At 44.6% G+C, this 17,963-nt stretch overlaps 1 protein-coding gene across 1 annotated transcript in view; it reads left to right on the top strand.

The window, feature by feature from the left end:
* The window catches only part of LOC124035351, a 107,783-nt gene extending 90,274 nt beyond the window's left edge, over positions 1 to 17,509 (top strand). The window contains 3 exon segments of the mRNA XM_046348816.1: positions 4,240 to 4,412; positions 14,297 to 14,361; positions 17,133 to 17,509. Coding sequence (XP_046204772.1) covers positions 4,240 to 4,412; positions 14,297 to 14,361; positions 17,133 to 17,509 — 615 coding nt within the window.
* The last annotated feature ends 454 nt before the right edge of the window (positions 17,510 to 17,963 follow it).

Raw genomic sequence — 17,963 nt, 5'->3', positions numbered from 1 at the left:
CTATCTATAGGTGATATCCTCTCCTGTCCTCCTCCAGAACCAGCTGTCTATCTATAGGTGATATCCTCTCCTGTCCTCCTCCAGAACCAGCTGTCTATCTATAGGTGATATCCTCTCCTGTCCTCCTCCAGAACCAGCTGTCTATCTATAGGTGATATCCTCTCCTGTCCTCCAGAACCAGCTGTCTATCTATGGGTGATATCCTCTCCTGTCCTCCTCCAGAACCAGCTGTCTATCTATAGGTGATATCCTCTCCTGTCCTCCAGAACCAACTGTCTATCTATAGGTGATATCCTCTCCTGTCCTCCAGAACCAACTGTCTATCTATAGGTGATATCCTCTCCTGTCCTCCTCCAGAACCAGCTGTCTATCTATAGGTGATATCCTCTCCTGTCCTCCTCCAGAACCAACTGTCTATCTATAGGTGATATCCTCTCCTGTCCTCCTCCAGAACCAGCTGTATGTCTATCTATAGGTGATATCCTCTCATGTCCTCCTCCAGAACCAACTGTCTATCTATAGGTGATATCCTCTCATGTCCTCCAGAACCAGCTGTCTATCTATAGGTGATATCCTCTCATGTCCTCCAGAACCAACTGTCTATCTATAGGTGATATCCTCTCCTGTCCTCCTCCAGAACCAACTGTCTATCTATAGGTGATATCCTCTCCTGTCCTCCTCCAGAACCAGCTGTCTATCTATAGGTGATATCCTCTCATGTCCTCCAGAACCAACTGTCTATCTATAGGTGATATCCTCTCATGTCCTCTAGAACCAGCTGTCTATCTATAGGTGATATCCTCTCATGTCCTCTAGAACCAACTGTCTATCTATAGGTGATATCCTCTCATGTCCTCCAGAACCAGCTGTCTATCTATAGGTGATATCCTCTCCTGTCCTCCTCCAGAACCAACTGTCTATCTATAGGTGATATCCTCTCCTGTCCTCCTCCAGAACCAGCTGTATGTCTATCTATAGGTGATATCCTCTCATGTCCTCCAGAACCAGCTGTCTATCTATAGGTGATATCCTCTCATGTCCTCCAGAACCAGCTGTCTATCTATAGGTGATATCCTCTCCTGTCCTCCTCCAGAACCAACTGTCTATCTATAGGTGATATCCTCTCCTGTCCTCCTCCAGAACCAACTGTCTATCTATAGGTGATATTCTCTCCTGTCCTCCTCCAGAACCAGCTGTATGTCTATCTATAGGTGATATCCTCTCATGTCCTCCTCCAGAACCAACTGTCTATCTATAGGTGATATCCTCTCATGTCCTCCAGAACCAGCTGTCTATCTATAGGTGATATCCTCTCATGTCCTCCAGAACCAACTGTCTATCTATAGGTGATATCCTCTCCTGTCCTCCTCCAGAACCAGCTGTCTATCTATAGGTGATATCCTCTCATGTCCTCCAGAACCAACTGTCTATCTATAGGTGATATCCTCTCATGTCCTCTAGAACCAGCTGTCTATCTATAGGTGATATCCTCTCATGTCCTCTAGAACCAGCTGCCTATCTATAGGTGATATCCTCTCATGTCCTCTAGAACCAACTGTCTATCTATAGGTGATATCCTCTCATGTCCTCTAGAACCAACTGTCTATCTATAGGTGATATCCTCTCATGTCCTCTAGAACCAACTGTCTATCTATAGGTGATATCCTCTCATGTCCTCTAGAACCAACTGTCTATCTATAGGTGATATCCTCTCATGTCCTCTAGAACCAACTGTCTATCTATAGGTGATATCCTCTCATGTCCTCTAGAACCAACTGTCTATCTATAGGTGATATCCTCTCATGTCCTCTAGAACCAGCTGTCTATCTATAGGTGATATCCTCTCCTGTCCTCCTCCAGAACCAACTGTCTATCTATAGGTGATATCCTCTCCTGTCCTCCTCTAGAACCAACTGTCTATCTATAGGTGATATCCTCTCATGTCCTCTAGAACCAACTGTCTATCTATAGGTGATATCCTCTCATGTCCTCTAGAACCAGCTGTCTATCTATAGGTGATATCCTCTCCTGTCCTCCTCCAGAACCAACTGTCTATCTATAGGTGATATCCTCTCCTGTCCTCCTCCAGAACCAACTGTCTATCTATAGGTGATATCCTCTCCTGTCCTCCTCCAGAACCAGCTGTCTATAGGTGATATCCTCTCATGTCCTCCAGAACCAGCTGTCTATCTATAGGTGATATCCTCTCATGTCCTCTAGAACCAGCTGTCTATCTATAGGTGATATCCTCTCCTGTCCTCCTCCAGAACCAACTGTCTATCTATAGGTGATATCCTCTCATGTCCTCTAGAACCAGCTGTCTATCTATAGGTGATAACCTCTCCTGTCCTCCTCCAGAACCAGCTGTATGTCTATCTATAGGTGATATCCTCTCCTGTCCTCCTCCAGAACCAGCTGTATGTCTATCTATAGGTGATATCCTCTCATGTCCTCCTCCAGAACCAGCTGTCTATCTATAGGTGATATCCTCTCCTGTCCTCCTCCAGAACCAACTGTCTATCTATAGGTGATATCCTCTCCTGTCCTCCTCCAGAACCAACTGTCTATCTATAGGTGATATCCTCTCATGTCCTCTAGAACCAGCTGTCTATCTATAGGTGATATCCTCTCCTGTCCTCCTCCAGAACCAGCTGTCTATCTATAGGTGATATCCTCTCATGTCCTCCAGAACCAGCTGTCTATCTATAGGTGATATCCTCTCATGTCCTCTAGAACCAGCTGTCTATCTATAGGTGATATCCTCTCATGTCCTCCTCCAGAACCAACTGTCTATCTATAGGTGATATCCTCTCCTGTCCTCTAGAACCAGCTGTCTATCTATAGGTGATATCCTCTCATGTCCTCTAGAACCAGCTGTCTATCTATAGGTGATATCCTCTCATGTCCTCCAGAACCAACTGTCTATCTATAGGTGATATCCTCTCATGTCCTCCAGAACCAACTGTCTATCTATAGGTGATATCCTCTCATGTCCTCCTCCAGAACCAACTGTCTATCTATAGGTGATATCCTCTCCTGTCCTCCTCCAGAACCAACTGTCTATCTATAGGTGATATCCTCTCATGTCCTCCTCCAGAACCAGCTGTCTATCTATAGGTGATATCCTCTCATGTCCTCCAGAACCAACTGTCTATCTATAGGTGATATCCTCTCCTGTCCTCCTCCAGAACCAACTGTCTATCTATAGGTGATATCCTCTCCTGTCCTCCAGAACCAGCTGTCTATCTATAGGTGATATCCTCTCCTGTCCTCCTCCAGAACCAACTGTCTATCTATAGGTGATATCCTCTCCTGTCCTCCTCCAGAACCAACTGTCTATCTATAGGTGATATCCTCTCCTGTCCTCCTCCAGAACCAACTGTCTATCTATAGGTGATATCCTCTCATGTCCTCCAGAACCAACTGTCTATCTATAGGTGATATCCTCTCATGTCCTCCTCCAGAACCAACTGTCTATCTATAGGTGATATCCTCTCCTGTCCTCCTCCAGAACCAACTGTCTATCTATAGGTGATATCCTCTCATGTCCTCCTCCAGAACCAGCTGTCTATCTATAGGTGATATCCTCTCATGTCCTCCAGAACCAACTGTCTATCTATAGGTGATATCCTCTCCTGTCCTCCTCCAGAACCAACTGTCTATCTATAGGTGATATCCTCTCCTGTCCTCCTCCAGAACCAACTGTCTATCTATAGGTGATATCCTCTCCTGTCCTCCTCCAGAACCAACTGTCTATCTATAGGTGATATCCTCTCATGTCCTCCAGAACCAGCTGTCTATCTATAGGTGATATCCTCTCATGTCCTCCAGAACCAGCTGTCTATCTATAGGTGATATCCTCTCCTGTCCTCCTCCAGAACCAACTGTCTATCTATAGGTGATATCCTCTCATGTCCTCCAGAACCAGCTGTCTATCTATAGGTGATATCCTCTCATGTCCTCCAGAACCAGCTGTCTATCTATAGGTGATAACCTCTCCTGTCCTCCTCCAGAACCAGCTGTCTATCTATAGGTGATATCCTCTCATGTCCTCCAGAACCAGCTGTCTATCTATAGGTGATATCCTCTCATGTCATCCAGAACCAGCTGTCTATCTATAGGTGATAACCTCTCCTGTCCTCCAGAACCAGCTGTCTATCTATAGGTGATAACCTCTCCTGTCCTCCTCCAGAACCAGCTGTCTATCGATAGGTGATAACCTCTCCTGTCCTCCTCCAGAACCTGACCAGCTGTATGTGTATCAGCAGTAAGGAGGAGGAGTCGGTGGCGTTGCCGGGGAAATGTCCCAGTCCAGGCTGCCGACAGGCCTTTATCACCTTCCTTTGTGTCATCTGTGTGTGCAGCATGATCGGAGCCATGGCCCAGACACCCTCCGTCGTCATACTTATCAGGTAACCTCTAACCCTAACCTCTAACCCTGACCTCTAACCCTGACCTCTGGCCCAGACCTCTGGCCCAGACCCCCTCTGTTATCATACTCATCAGGTAGCCTCTAACCCTGACCTCTAACCCAGACCCCCTCTGTTATCATACTCATCAGGTCATCTCTATCCCTGACCTCTAACCCTGACCCCCTCTGTTATCAGGTCATCTCTATCCCTGACCTCTAATACCAGACCCCCCTCTGTTATCATACTCATCAGGTCATCTCTATCCCTGACCTCTAACCCTGACCTCTAACCCTAGACCCCCTCTGTTATCATACCTCATCACCTCTATCCCTGGTCTGTTATCTACTATCCCTGACCTCTAACCCTGACCCCCTCTGTTATCAGGTCATCTCTATCCCTGACCTCTAACCCAGACCCCCTCTGTTATCTGTTATCATCTGTCCCTGACCTCTAACCCAGACCCCCTCATACTTATCAGGTAACCTCTATCTGACCTCTATCCCTGACCTCTAACCCAGACCCCCTCTGTTATCAATCTCTATCCCTGAGACCCCCCCCTCTGTTATCATACTCATCAGGTCATCTCTATCCTCTAACCCTCCCTGACCCCTCTGTTATCCTCATCAGGTCACCTATCCCTGAGACCTCTAACCCAGACCCCCTCTGTTATCATACTCATCAGGTCATCTCTATCCCTGAACTCTAACCCTGACCTCTATCCCAGACCCCCTCTGTTATCATACTCATCAGGTCATCTCTATCCCTGAACTCTAACCCTGACCTCTATCCCAGACCCCCTCTGTTATCATACTCATCAGGTCATCTCTATCCCTGAACTCTATCCCTGACCTCTATCCCAGACCCCCTCTGTTATCATACTCATCAGGTCATCTCTATCCCTGAACTCTAACCCTGACCTCTATCCCAGACCCCCTCTGTTATCATACTCATCAGGTCATCTCTATCCCTGAACTCTAACCCTGACCAGATGTCTATGTGTCAGGGGAGAAGCTCCAGGTGGTATCCAATTTTAAGTACCTTGGCATCATACTTTATTCCAACCTCTCTTTTAAAAAGCATGTGAAAAGGTAATTCAAATAACCAAATTCAACCTAGCTAATTTCCGATTTATACGAAATTGTTTGACTACAGAGGTAGCAAAACTGTTCTTCAATTCTATGATACTCCCCCACTTAACATACTGCTTGACTAGTTGGGCCCAAGCTTGCTGTACAACATTAAAACCTATTCAGTCTGTCTACAAACAGGCTCTCAAAGTGCTTGATAGGAAGCCCAATAGCCATCATCATTGTCACATCCTTAGAAAACATGAACTCTTGAGTTGGGAAAATCTTGTGCAATACACCGACGCATGTCTTGTATTCAAGATCCTTAATGGCCTGGCTCCCCCTCCACTCAATATTTTTGTTAAACAGAAAACCCAGACATATGGCAGCAGATCCACAAGGTCTGCCATGAGAGGTGACTGTATAGTTCCCCTAAGGAAAAGCACCTTTAGTAAATCTGCATTCTCTGTGAGAGCTTCCCATGTCTGGAATACACTGCCATCAGACACACATAACTGCACCACATATCACACTTTCACAAAATGCTTGAAGACCTGGCTAAAGGTCAATCAGATTTGTGAACATGGTCCCTAGCTGTGTGTTGCCGCTTTCCATGTTGTCTGTTGTCTGTAGCTTGTGAGGTGTGGAAACACTTTGTTGCTTTTATGAATTTTGTTTTGCTGCTTTTTGTTCTATGTTGCTCTGTCTGTATGCTATGTCTTGCTTGTCCTATGTTGCTATGTCTTGCTTGTTCTATGGTGCTATTGTCTATATTGTAATTGTTTTTAATAACCTGCCCAGGGACTGTGGTTGAAAATTAGCCGGCTGGCTAAAACCGGCACTTTTACTGAAACGTTGATTAATGTGCACTGTCCCTGTAAAAATAAAATAAACTAAAAAACCTCTAACCCAGACCCCCTCTGTTATCATACTCATCAGGTCATCTCTATTCCTGACCTCTAACCCTGACCTCTAACCCAGACCCCCTCTGTTATCATACTCATCAGGTCATCTCTATCCCTGAACTCTAACCCTGACCTCTAACCCAGACCCCCTCTGTTATCATACTCATCAGGTCATCTCTATTCCTGACCTCTAACCCAGACCCCCTCTGTTATCATACTCATCAGGTAGCCTCTAACCCTGACCTCTAACCCTGACCCCCTCTGTTATCATACTCATCAGGTCATCTCTATTCCTGACCTCTAACCCTGACCCCCTCTGTTATCATACTCATCAGGTCATCTCTATTCCTGACCTCTAACCCTGACCCCCTCTGTTATCATACTCATCAGGTTAGACCACTCAGACATACCTGTGTTATGTGGACCACAGGAAGAGTAGCTGCTGGATTTGCAATAGTCAAAGGGTCCTAATCAATGAAATCCTGTAACCCCCGATGTCATCATTCTGGTCCCCAGCAAGAAAGCCAAATAATGTTCCTCAAACAGAAGGGGAACGAACAAAGAGTCACTGACACCAACCAGAACCAAACAGGTTTTAGGAGGGGTTCTGAAAGACACTCATGGGGGTGTCCACTGACAGTTGACTAGCAACAACAACTGGAACCTAAAGACACCCACCATGAGAGCCCACTAAATTTCCCCAAGAAGAGGCAACGAAAACCCCACCAAACTTAAAGACAGGAAGCAAACCAAAAAGGTGGTGCAATACTAAACCAATGAAATCAGATAAAGGATGTTTTTCTAGAAATCAGATTGGGAGCCAACTACAGGTGTTAACTCCTCACATCTCTCAAGACAACTGGAGCACTGGGCCAGACACACTTAAATAACACCTGGGCCAGACACTCTTAAATAACACCTGGGCCAGGCACTCTTAAATAACACCTGGGCCAGACACTCTTAAATAACACCTGGGCCAGACACTCTTAAATAACACCTGGGCCAGACACTCTTAAATAACACCTGGGCCAGACACTCTTAAATAACACCTGGGCCAGACACTCTTAAATAACACCTGGGCCAGACACTCTTAAATAACACCTGGGCCAGACACTCTTAAATAACACCTGGGCCAGACACTCTTAAATAACACCTGGGCCAGACACTCTTAAATAACACCTGGGCCAGACACTCTTAAATAACACCTGGGCCAGACACTCTTAAATAACACCTGGGCCAGACACTCTTAAATAACACCTGGGTCAGGCACTCTTAAATAACACCTGGGCCAGACACTCTTAAATAACACCTGGGCCAGACACTCTTAAATAACACCTGGGCCAGACACTCTTAAATAACACCTGGGCCAGACACTCTTAAATAACACCTGGGCCAGACACTCTTAAATAACACCTGGGCCAGACACTCTTAAATAACACCTGGGTCAGGCACTCTTAAATAACACCTGGGCCAGACACTCTTAAATAACACCTGGGTCAGACACTCTTAAATAACACATAGGCCAGACACTCTTAAATAACACCTGGGCCAGACACTCTTAAATAACACCTGGGCCAGACACTCTTAAATAACACCTGGGCCAGACACTCTTAAATAACACCTGGGTCAGAAACTCTTAAATAACACCTGGGCCAGACACTCTTAAATAACACCTGGGCCAGCACAGTATAAACACCTTCCCACTAACGAGATGACACCAGCACAGGTGTAACACATACTGACTAACGAGGTGACAACCAGAACAGGTGTAACACATACTGACTAACGAGGTGACAACCAGAACAGGTGTAACACATACTGACTAACGAGGTGACAACCAGAACAGGTGTAACACATACTGACTAACGAGGTGACAACCAGAACAGGTGTAACACATACTGACTAACGAGGTGACAACCAGAACAGGTGTAACACATACTGACTAACGAGGTGACAACCAGAACAGGTGTAACACATACTGACTAACGAGGTGACAACCAGAACAGGTATAACACATACTGACTAAGGATGTGAAACCAATCTGTGCTAAAGTCTAACTCCAAAGCAGAAATGGTCCAATCAAAGCCTGTAACAGTTCACATCAGGTCTCTTACACTTTATTCTATCATGAATATCCCTTTATTCCCACATGATGCTTACTGCTGATGTTACTATGCTGCTGTTACTATGCTGCTGTTACTATGCTGCTGTTACTATGCTGCTGTTACTATGCTGCTGTAATGGCTTGCTGCTGTTACTATGCTGCTGTTACTATGCTGCTGTAATGGCTTGCTGCTGTTACTATGCTGCTGTTACTATGCTGCTGTTACTATGCTGCTGTTACTATGCTGCTGTAATGGCTTGCTGCTGTTACTATGCTGCTGTAATGGCTTGCTGCTGTTACTATGCTGCTGTAATGGCTTGCTGCTGTTACTATGCTGCTGTTACTATGCTGCTGTTACTATGCTGTTGTAATGGCTTGCTGCTGTTACTATGCTGCTGTTACTATGCTGCTGTAATGGCTTGCTGCTGTTACTATGCTGCTGTTACTATGCTGCTGTTACTATGCTGCTGTAATGGCTTGCTGCTGTTACTATGCTGCTGTAATGGCTTGCTGCTGTTACTATGCTGCTGTAATGGCTTGCTGCTGTTACTATGCTGCTGTTACTATGCTGCTGTAATGGCCTGCTGCTGTTACTATGCTGCTGTTACTATGCTGCTGTTACTATGCTGCTGTTACTATGCTGCTGTTACTATGTTGTTATGATCTAATGGTCTAATGCTGTTATGATCTAATGTTGTTATGATCTAATGTTGTTATGATCTAATGGTCTAATGCTGTTATGATCTAATGTTGTTATGGTCTAATGTTGTTATGATCTAATGTTGTTATGATCTAATGGTCTAATGCTGTTATGATCTAATGTTGTTATGATCTAATGTTGTTATGATCTAATGGTCTAATGTTGTTATGGTCTAATGGTCTAATGTTGTTATGATCTAATGGTCTAATGTTGTTATGATCTAATGGTCTAATGTTGTTATGGTCTAATGTTGTTATGGTCCAATGTTGTTATGGTCTAATGCTGTTATGGTCTAATGTTGTTATGGTCTAATGTTGTTATGGTCTAATGGTCTAATGTTGTTATGGTCTAATGTTGTTATGATCTAATGTTGTTATGGTCTAATGTTGTTATGGTCTAATGTTGTTATGGTCTAATGTTGTTATGGTCTAATGTTGTTATGGTCTAATGTTGTTATGGTCTAATGTTGTTATGGTCTAATGTTGTTATGGTCTATTGGTCTAATGTTATTGCTGATCTAATGTTGTTATGGTCTAATGTTGTTATGGTCTAATGTTGTTATGGTCTAATGGTCTAATGTTACTATGGTCTAATGTTGTTATGGTCTAATGTTGTTATGGTCTAATGGTCTAATGTTGTTATGATCTAATGTTGTTATGCTGTTGTTATGATCTAATGGTCTAATGTTGTAATGGTCTAATGTTGTTATGGTCTAATGTTGTTATGGTATAATGTTGTTATGGTCTAATGTTGTTATGGTCTAATGTTAATGTTGTTATGGTCTAATGTTGTTATGGTCTAATGGTCTAATGTTGTTATGGTCTAATGTTGTTATGGTCTAATGCTGTTATGGTCTAATGGTCTGTTGTTATGGTCTAATGTTGTTACTAATGCTAATGTTGTTATGGTCTAATGGTCTAATGTTGTTATGGTCTAATGGTCTAATGTTGTTATCGTAGAATGTATGCACACATGACTGTAAGTGCTTTGGATAACGTCTGCTAAATGTATATATTATGCTTATTATTACTATGCTGCTGTTACTCTGCTGCTGTTAATGGCTTTTACTATGCTGCTGCTGTTACTATGCTGCTGTTACTATGCTGCTGTTACTATGCTGCTGTTACTATGCTGCTGTAATGGCTTGCTGCTGTTACTATGCTGCTGTTACTATGCTGCTGTAATGGCTTGCTGCTGTTACTATGCTGCTGTTACTATGCTGCTGTAATGGCTTGCTGCTGTTACTATGCTGCTGTTACTATGCTGCTGTTACTATGCTGCTGTAATGGCCTGCTGCTGTTACTATGCTGCTGTTACTATGCTGCTGTTACTATGCTGCTGTAATGGCTTGCTGCTGTTACTATGCTGCTGTTACTATGCTGCTGTAATGGCCTGCTGCTGTTACTATGCTGCTGTTACTATGCTGCTGTTACTATGCTGCTGTAATGGCTTGCTGCTGTTACTATGCTGCTGTTACTATGCTGCTGTTACTATGCTGCTGTTACTATGCTGCTGTAATGGCTTGCTGCTGTTACTATGCTGCTGTTACTATGCTGCTGTTACTATACTGCTGTTACTATGCTGCTGTTACTATACTGCTGTTACTATGCTGCTGTTACTATGCTGCTGCTGTACTATGCTGCTATGCTGCTGTTACTATGCTGCTGTTACTATGCTGCTGTTACTATGCTGCTGTAATGGCCTGCTGCTGTTACTATGCTGCTGTTACTATGCTGCTGTTACTATGCTGCTGTTACTATGCTGCTGTAATGGCTTGCTGCTGTTACTATGCTGCTGTTACTATGCTGCTGTTACTATGCTGCTGTAATGGCTTGCTGCTGTTACTATGCTGCTGTAATGGCTTGCTGCTGTTACTATGCTGCTGTAATGGCTTGCTGCTGTTACTATGCTGCTGTTACTATGCTGCTGTAATGGCCTGCTGCTGTTACTATGCTGCTGTTACTATGCTGCTGTTACTATGCTGCTGTTACTATGCTGCTGTTACTATGCTGCTGTTACTATGCTGCTGTAATGGCCTGCTGCTGTTACTATGCTGCTGTTACTATGCTGCTGTTACTATGCTGCTGTTACTATGCTGCTGTAATGGCTTGCTGCTGTTACTATGCTGCTGTTACTATGCTGCTGTAATGGCTTGCTGCTGTTACTATGCTGCTGTTACTATGCTGCTGTAATGGCTTGCTGCTGTTACTATGCTGCTGTTACTATGCTGCTGTTACTATGCTGCTGTAATGGCCTGCTGCTGTTACTATGCTGCTGTTACTATGCTGCTGTTACTATGCTGCTGTAATGGCTTGCTGCTGTTACTATGCTGCTGTTACTATGCTGCTGTAATGGCCTGCTGCTGTTACTATGCTGCTGTTACTATGCTGCTGTTACTATGCTGCTGTAATGGCTTGCTGCTGTTACTATGCTGCTGTTACTATGCTGCTGTTACTATGCTGCTGTTACTATGCTGCTGTAATGGCTTGCTGCTGTTACTATGCTGCTGTTACTATGCTGCTGTTACTATGGCTGTTACTATGCTGCTGTTACTATGCTGCTGTTACTGCTGTTACTATGCTGCTGTTACTATGCTGCTGTGTAATGGCTTGCTGCTGTTACTATGCTGCTGTTACTATGCTGCTGTTACTATGCTGCTGTAATGGCTTGCTGCTGTTACTATGCTGCTGTTACTATGCTGCTGTTACTATGCTGCTGTTACTATGCTGCTGTAATGGCCTGCTGCTGTTACTATGCTGCTGTTACTATGCTGCTGTTACTATGCTGCTGTAATGGCTTGCTGCTGTTACTTGCTGCTTTACATTTAAGTCATTTAGCAGACTGCTGTTACTATGCTGCTGTACATGGCTTGCTGCTGTTCACCTTATGCTGCTGTGGGACAGTCACTGTTACAATATGCTGCTAAAACTTAGGGGGGTGCTGCTGTTACTATGCTGCTGTTATTGCTTAAAGAATGGGGTTTCAGGTGTTACTATGCTGGTGATTGACTATGCTGCTGTTACTATGCTGCTGTTCCACCATGCTGCTGTTACTATGCTGCTGTTACTGGGCTGCTGTTACTATGCTGCTGGTAGGGATGCGAGCAGGCCAGCTGCTGTAGGTGGATAACTATGCTGCTGTTACTATGCTGCTGTTACTATGCTGCTGTTACTATGCTGCTGTAATGGCTTGCACCATGGTCTGTTACTATGCTGCTGTTACTATGCTGCTGTAATGGCTTGCTGCTGTTACTATGCTGAAGTTACTATGCTGCTGTTACTATGCTGCTGTTTAATGGCACAGGCTGCTGTTACTATGCTGCTGTTACTATGCTGCTGTTACTATGCCTGCTGTAATGGCTTGCTGCTGTTACTATGCTGCTGTTACTATGCTGCTGTTACTATGCTGAACTGTTACTATGCTGCTGTAATGGCTTGCTGCTGTTACTATGCTGCTGTTACTTGGCTGCTGGGACTATACACAATGCTGTTGTTACTATGCTGCTGTCATAACGGCAGTCCTTCCCCGGGAGGAAGATGCTGCTGTCTTGCTGAGGTTCAGCTATGGTGATGTTGACTATGCTGCTGTTACTATGCTGCTGTTACTATGCTGCTGTAATGGCTAATTGTGTCATGCTGTGATACTATGCTGCTGTTACTATGCTGCTGTTACTATGCTGTGTATATGCTGCTGTAATGGCCAAGCTGCTGTTACTATGCTGCTGTTACTATGCTGCTGTTACTATGCTGCTGTAATGCGTGCCTGCTGCTGTTACTATGGTATGCTGCTGTTACTATGCTGCTGTTACTATGCTGCTGTTACTATGCTGCTGTTACTATGCTGCTGTAATGGCTTGCTGCTGTTACTATGCTGCTGTTACTATGCTGCTGTTACTATACTGCTGTTACTATGCTGCTGTTACTATACTGCTGTTACTATGCTGCTGTTACTATGCTGCTGCTGTAACGGCTTGCTGCTGTTAATATGCTGCTGTTACTATGCTGCTGTTACTATGCTGCTGTTACTATGCTGCTTTTACTATGCTGCTGTAATGGCCTGCTGCTGTTACTATGCTGCTGTTACTATGCTGCTGTTACTATGCTGCTGTTACTATGCTGCTGTAATGGCTTGCTGCTGTTACTATGCTGCTGTTACTATGCTGCTGTAATGTCTTGCTGCTGTTACTATGCTGCTGTTACTATGCTGCTGTAATGGCTTGCTGCTGTTTCTATGCTGCTGTTACTATGCTGCTGTTACTATGCTGCTGTAATGGCCTGCTGCTGTTACTATGCTGCTGTTACTATGCTGCTGTTACTATGCTGCTGTAATGGCTTGCTGCTGTTACTATGCTGCTGTTACTATGCTGCTGTAATGGCCTGCTGCTGTTACTATGCTGCTGTTACTATGCTGCTGTTACTATGCTGCTGTAATGGCTTGCTGCTGTTACTATGCTGCTGTTACTATGCTGCTGTTACTATGCTGCTGTTACTATGCTGCTGTAATGGCTTGCTGCTGTTACTATGCTGCTGTTACTATGCTGCTGTTACTATACTGCTGTTACTATGCTGCTGTTACTATACTGCTGTTACTATGCTGCTGTTACTATACTGCTGTTACTATGCTGCTGTTACTATACTGCTGTTACTATGCTGCTGTTACTATGCTGCTGCTGTAACGGCTTGCTGCTGTTACTATGCTGCTGTTACTATGCTGCTGTTACTATGCTGCTGCTGTAACGGCTTGCTGCTGTTAATATGCTGCTGTTACTATGCTGCAGTTACTATACTGCTGTTACTATGCTGCTGTTACTATACTGCTGTTACTATGCTGCTGTTACTATGCTACTGTTACTATGCTGCTGCTGTAACGGCTTGCTGCTGTTACTATGCTGCTGCTGTAATGGCTTGCTGCTGTTACTATGCTGCTGCTGTAACGGCTTGCTGCTGTTACTATGCTGCTGTTACTATGCTGCTGTTACTATGCTGCTGTTACTATGCTGCTGTAACAGCTTGCTGCTGTTACTATGCTGCTGTTACTATGCTGCTGCTGTAACGGCTTGCTGCTGTACATTTTGACTGCTTTCTATAGTGTGTTTCTTTGTGTTTCAGAACAGTGAGCCCTGAGCTAAAATCCTACGCTCTTGGAGTTCTGTTTCTGGGCCTGAGACTACTAGGTAGGAGATCACTGTCATCAATAACATGTTTCTGGGCCTGACACTACTAGGTAGGAGACGACTGTCATCAATAACATGTTTCTGGGCCTGGGACTACTGGGTAGGAGATCACTGTCATCAATAACATGTTTCTGGGCCTGAGACTACTAGGTAGGAGATGACTGTCATCAATAACATGTTTCTGGACCTGAGACTACTAGGTAGGAGATCACTGTCATCAATAACATGTTTCTGGGCCTGAGACTACTAGGTAGGAGATGACTGTCATCAATAACATGTTTCTGGGCCTGAGACTACTAGGTAGGAGACGACTGTCATCAATAACATGTTTCTGGGCCTGAGACTACTAGGTAGGAGATCACTGTCATCAATAACATGTTTCTGGGCCTGAGACTACTAGGTAGGAGACGACTGTCCTCAATAACATTTACATTTACATTTAAGTCATTTAGCAGACGCTCTTATCCAGAGCGACTTACAAATTGGTGCATTCACCTTATGACATCCAGTAGAACAGTCACTTTACAATAGTGCATCTAAATCTTAAAGGGGGGGGGTGAGAAGGATTACTTATCCTATCCTAGGTAGAGGAGATCACTGTCATCAATAACATGTTTCTGGGCCTGAGACTACTAGGTAGGAGATGACTGTCATCAATAACATGTTTCTGGGCCTGAGACTACTAGGTAGGAGATCACTGTCATCAATAACATGTTTCTGGGCCTGAGACTACGTGGTAGTAGATCACTGTCATCAATAACATGTTTCTGGGCCTGAGACTACTATGTAGGAGATGACTGTCATCAATAACATGTTTCTGGGCCTGAGACTACTAGGTAGGAGATCACTGTCATCAATAACATGTTTCTGGGCCTGAGACTACTAGGTAGGAGACGACTGTCATCAATAACATTTACATTTACATTTAAGTCATTTAGCAGACGCTCTTATCCAGAGCGACTTACAAATTGGTGCATTCACCTTATGACATCCAGTAGAACAGTCACTTTACAATAGTGCATCTAAATCTTAAAGGGGGGGGGGTGAGAAGGATTACTTATCCTATCCTAGGTAGAGGAGATCACTGTCATCAATAACATGTTTCTGGGCCTGAGACTACTAGGTAGGAGATGACTGTCATCAATAACATGTTTCTGGGCCTGAGACTACTAGGTAGGAGATCACTGTCATCAATAACATGTTTCTGGGCCTGAGACTACGTGGTAGTAGATCACTGTCATCAATAACATGTTTCTGGGCCTGAGACTACTATGTAGGAGATGACTGTCATCAATAACATGTTTCTGGGCCTGAGACTACTAGGTAGGAGATCACTGTCATCAATAACATGTTTCTGGGCCTGAGACTACGTGGTAGGAGATCACTGTCATCGATAACATGTTTCTGGGCCTGAGACTACTAGGTAGGAGACGACTGTCATCAATAACATTTACATTTACGTCATTTAGCAGACGCTCTTATCCAGAGCGACTTACAAATTGGTGCATTCACCTTATGACATCCAGTAGAACAGTCACTTTACAATAGTGCATCTAAATCTTAAAGGGGGGGGGTGAGAAGGATTACTTATCCTATCCTAGGTAGAGGAGATCACTGTCATCAATAACATGTTTCTGGGCCTGAGACTACTAGGTAGGAGATGACTGTCATCAATAACATGTTTCTGGGCCTGAGACTACTAGGTAGGAGATCACTGTCATCAATAACATGTTTCTGGGCCTGAGACTACGTGGTAGGAGATCACTGTCATCGATAACATGTTTCTGGGCCTGAGACTACTAGGTAGGAGATCACTGTAACATGTTTCTGTGCCTGAGACTACTAGGTAGTAGATCACTGTCATCAATAACATGTTTCTGGGCCTGAGACTACTATGTAGGAGATGACTGTCATCAATAACATGTTTCTGGGCCTGAGACTACTAGCTAGGAGATCACTGTCATCAATAACATGTTTCTGGGCCTGAGACTACGTGGTAGGAGATCACTGTCATCGATAACATGTTTCTGGGCCTGAGACTACTAGGTAGGAGATCACTGTCATCAATAACATGTTTCTGGGCCTGAGACTACTAGGTAGGAGATGACTGTCATCAATAACATGTTTCTGGGCCTGAGACTACTAGGTAGGAGATCACTGTCATCAATAACATGTTTCTGGGCCTGAGACTACGTGGTAGGAGATCACTGTCATCGATAACATGTTTCTGGGCCTGAGACTACTAGGTAGGAGATCACTGTCATCAATAACATGTTTCTGGGCCTGAGACTACTAGGTAGGAGATCACTGTCATCAATAACATGTTTCTGGGCCTGAGACTACTAGGTAGGAGATCACTGTCATCAATAACATGTTTCTGGGCCTGAGACTACTCGGTAGGAGATCACTGTCATCAATAACATGTTTCTGGGCATGAGACTACTAGGTAGGAGACGACTGTCATCAATAACATGTTTCTGGGCCTGAGAGTACTAGGTAGGAGATCACTGTCATCAATAACATGTTTCTGGGCCTGAGAGTACTAGGTAGGAGATCACTGTCATCAATAACATGGCTTTTACTCCATTGTTTATGTACAATACAAACCAAGCTGAATCCATTCAATGTAATGTTAGCTATACTGTATGTGTTTAAGTATGATGGCTGATCTATTGTTTGCATTTTCAAGCCACAATGAACCAAGCAAACCAGACAATCACAGCATCTAAGGTTTGGGTCTAATGTCTGATCCATGTTCCCTCTCCTCCCAGGTTTCATCCCTCCCCCTCTGATCTTCGGCATGGGCATCGACTCCACCTGCCTGTTCTGGTCCACAGTCTGTGGAGACAAGGGAGCCTGCATGCTGTACGACAACGTGGCCTATCGACACCTCTACGTGAGTATCGCCATCGCTCTCAAGTCCACCGCCTTCATCCTTTACACCACCACTTGGCAGTGTCTCCGGACCAACTATAAGAAATACATTAAGAACCGTGAAGGCTACCTGAGTCCCACCCAGCTGTTTGCCTCCAACGTGACTCTGGACAACCTGGGCAAGGAGATCACCCAGAACCCAGGCAACCGGACAACGTTTATATATAACCTGGAGGAACCAGGGATGAGTTATAACATGGAGTCTGTTTTATAGTTTCTCCAAGACCCGGGGGATGACTAACTGGCTGGCTGCCTGACTGGCAAGCTGGCTGACTGCCTGACTGGCAAGCTAACTAACTGGCAAGCTGGATGACTGCCTGACTGGCAAGCTGGCTGACTGGCTGGCTGCCTGACTGGCAAGCTAATCTACTGGCTGGCTGCCTGACTGGCAAGCTAACCTACTGGCTGGCTGCCTGACTGGCAAGCTGGCTGACTGGCTGGCTGCCTGGCTGGCTGCCTGACTGGCAAGCTAACTGGCTGGCTGGCTGACTGGCAAGCTAACTGGCTGGCTTGCTGGCTGACTGCTGTTGCCATCACAACACACTACTATTCAATCTTTATTCTGGTCTTTAATAGACATTTCTGATCAGTTTTATCCACATTAACAGGTCTCCTCCTGGGATGATTGTTCTGAGCCAGACTACACAGTGGTAGTACTGGCTGGGTAG

Source organism: Oncorhynchus gorbuscha, linkage group LG05 (assembly GCF_021184085.1).
Source record: "Oncorhynchus gorbuscha isolate QuinsamMale2020 ecotype Even-year linkage group LG05, OgorEven_v1.0, whole genome shotgun sequence".
Classification (NCBI taxonomy): domain Eukaryota; kingdom Metazoa; phylum Chordata; class Actinopteri; order Salmoniformes; family Salmonidae; genus Oncorhynchus; species Oncorhynchus gorbuscha.
This window is presented reverse-complemented; position numbering and strand designations above follow the sequence as displayed.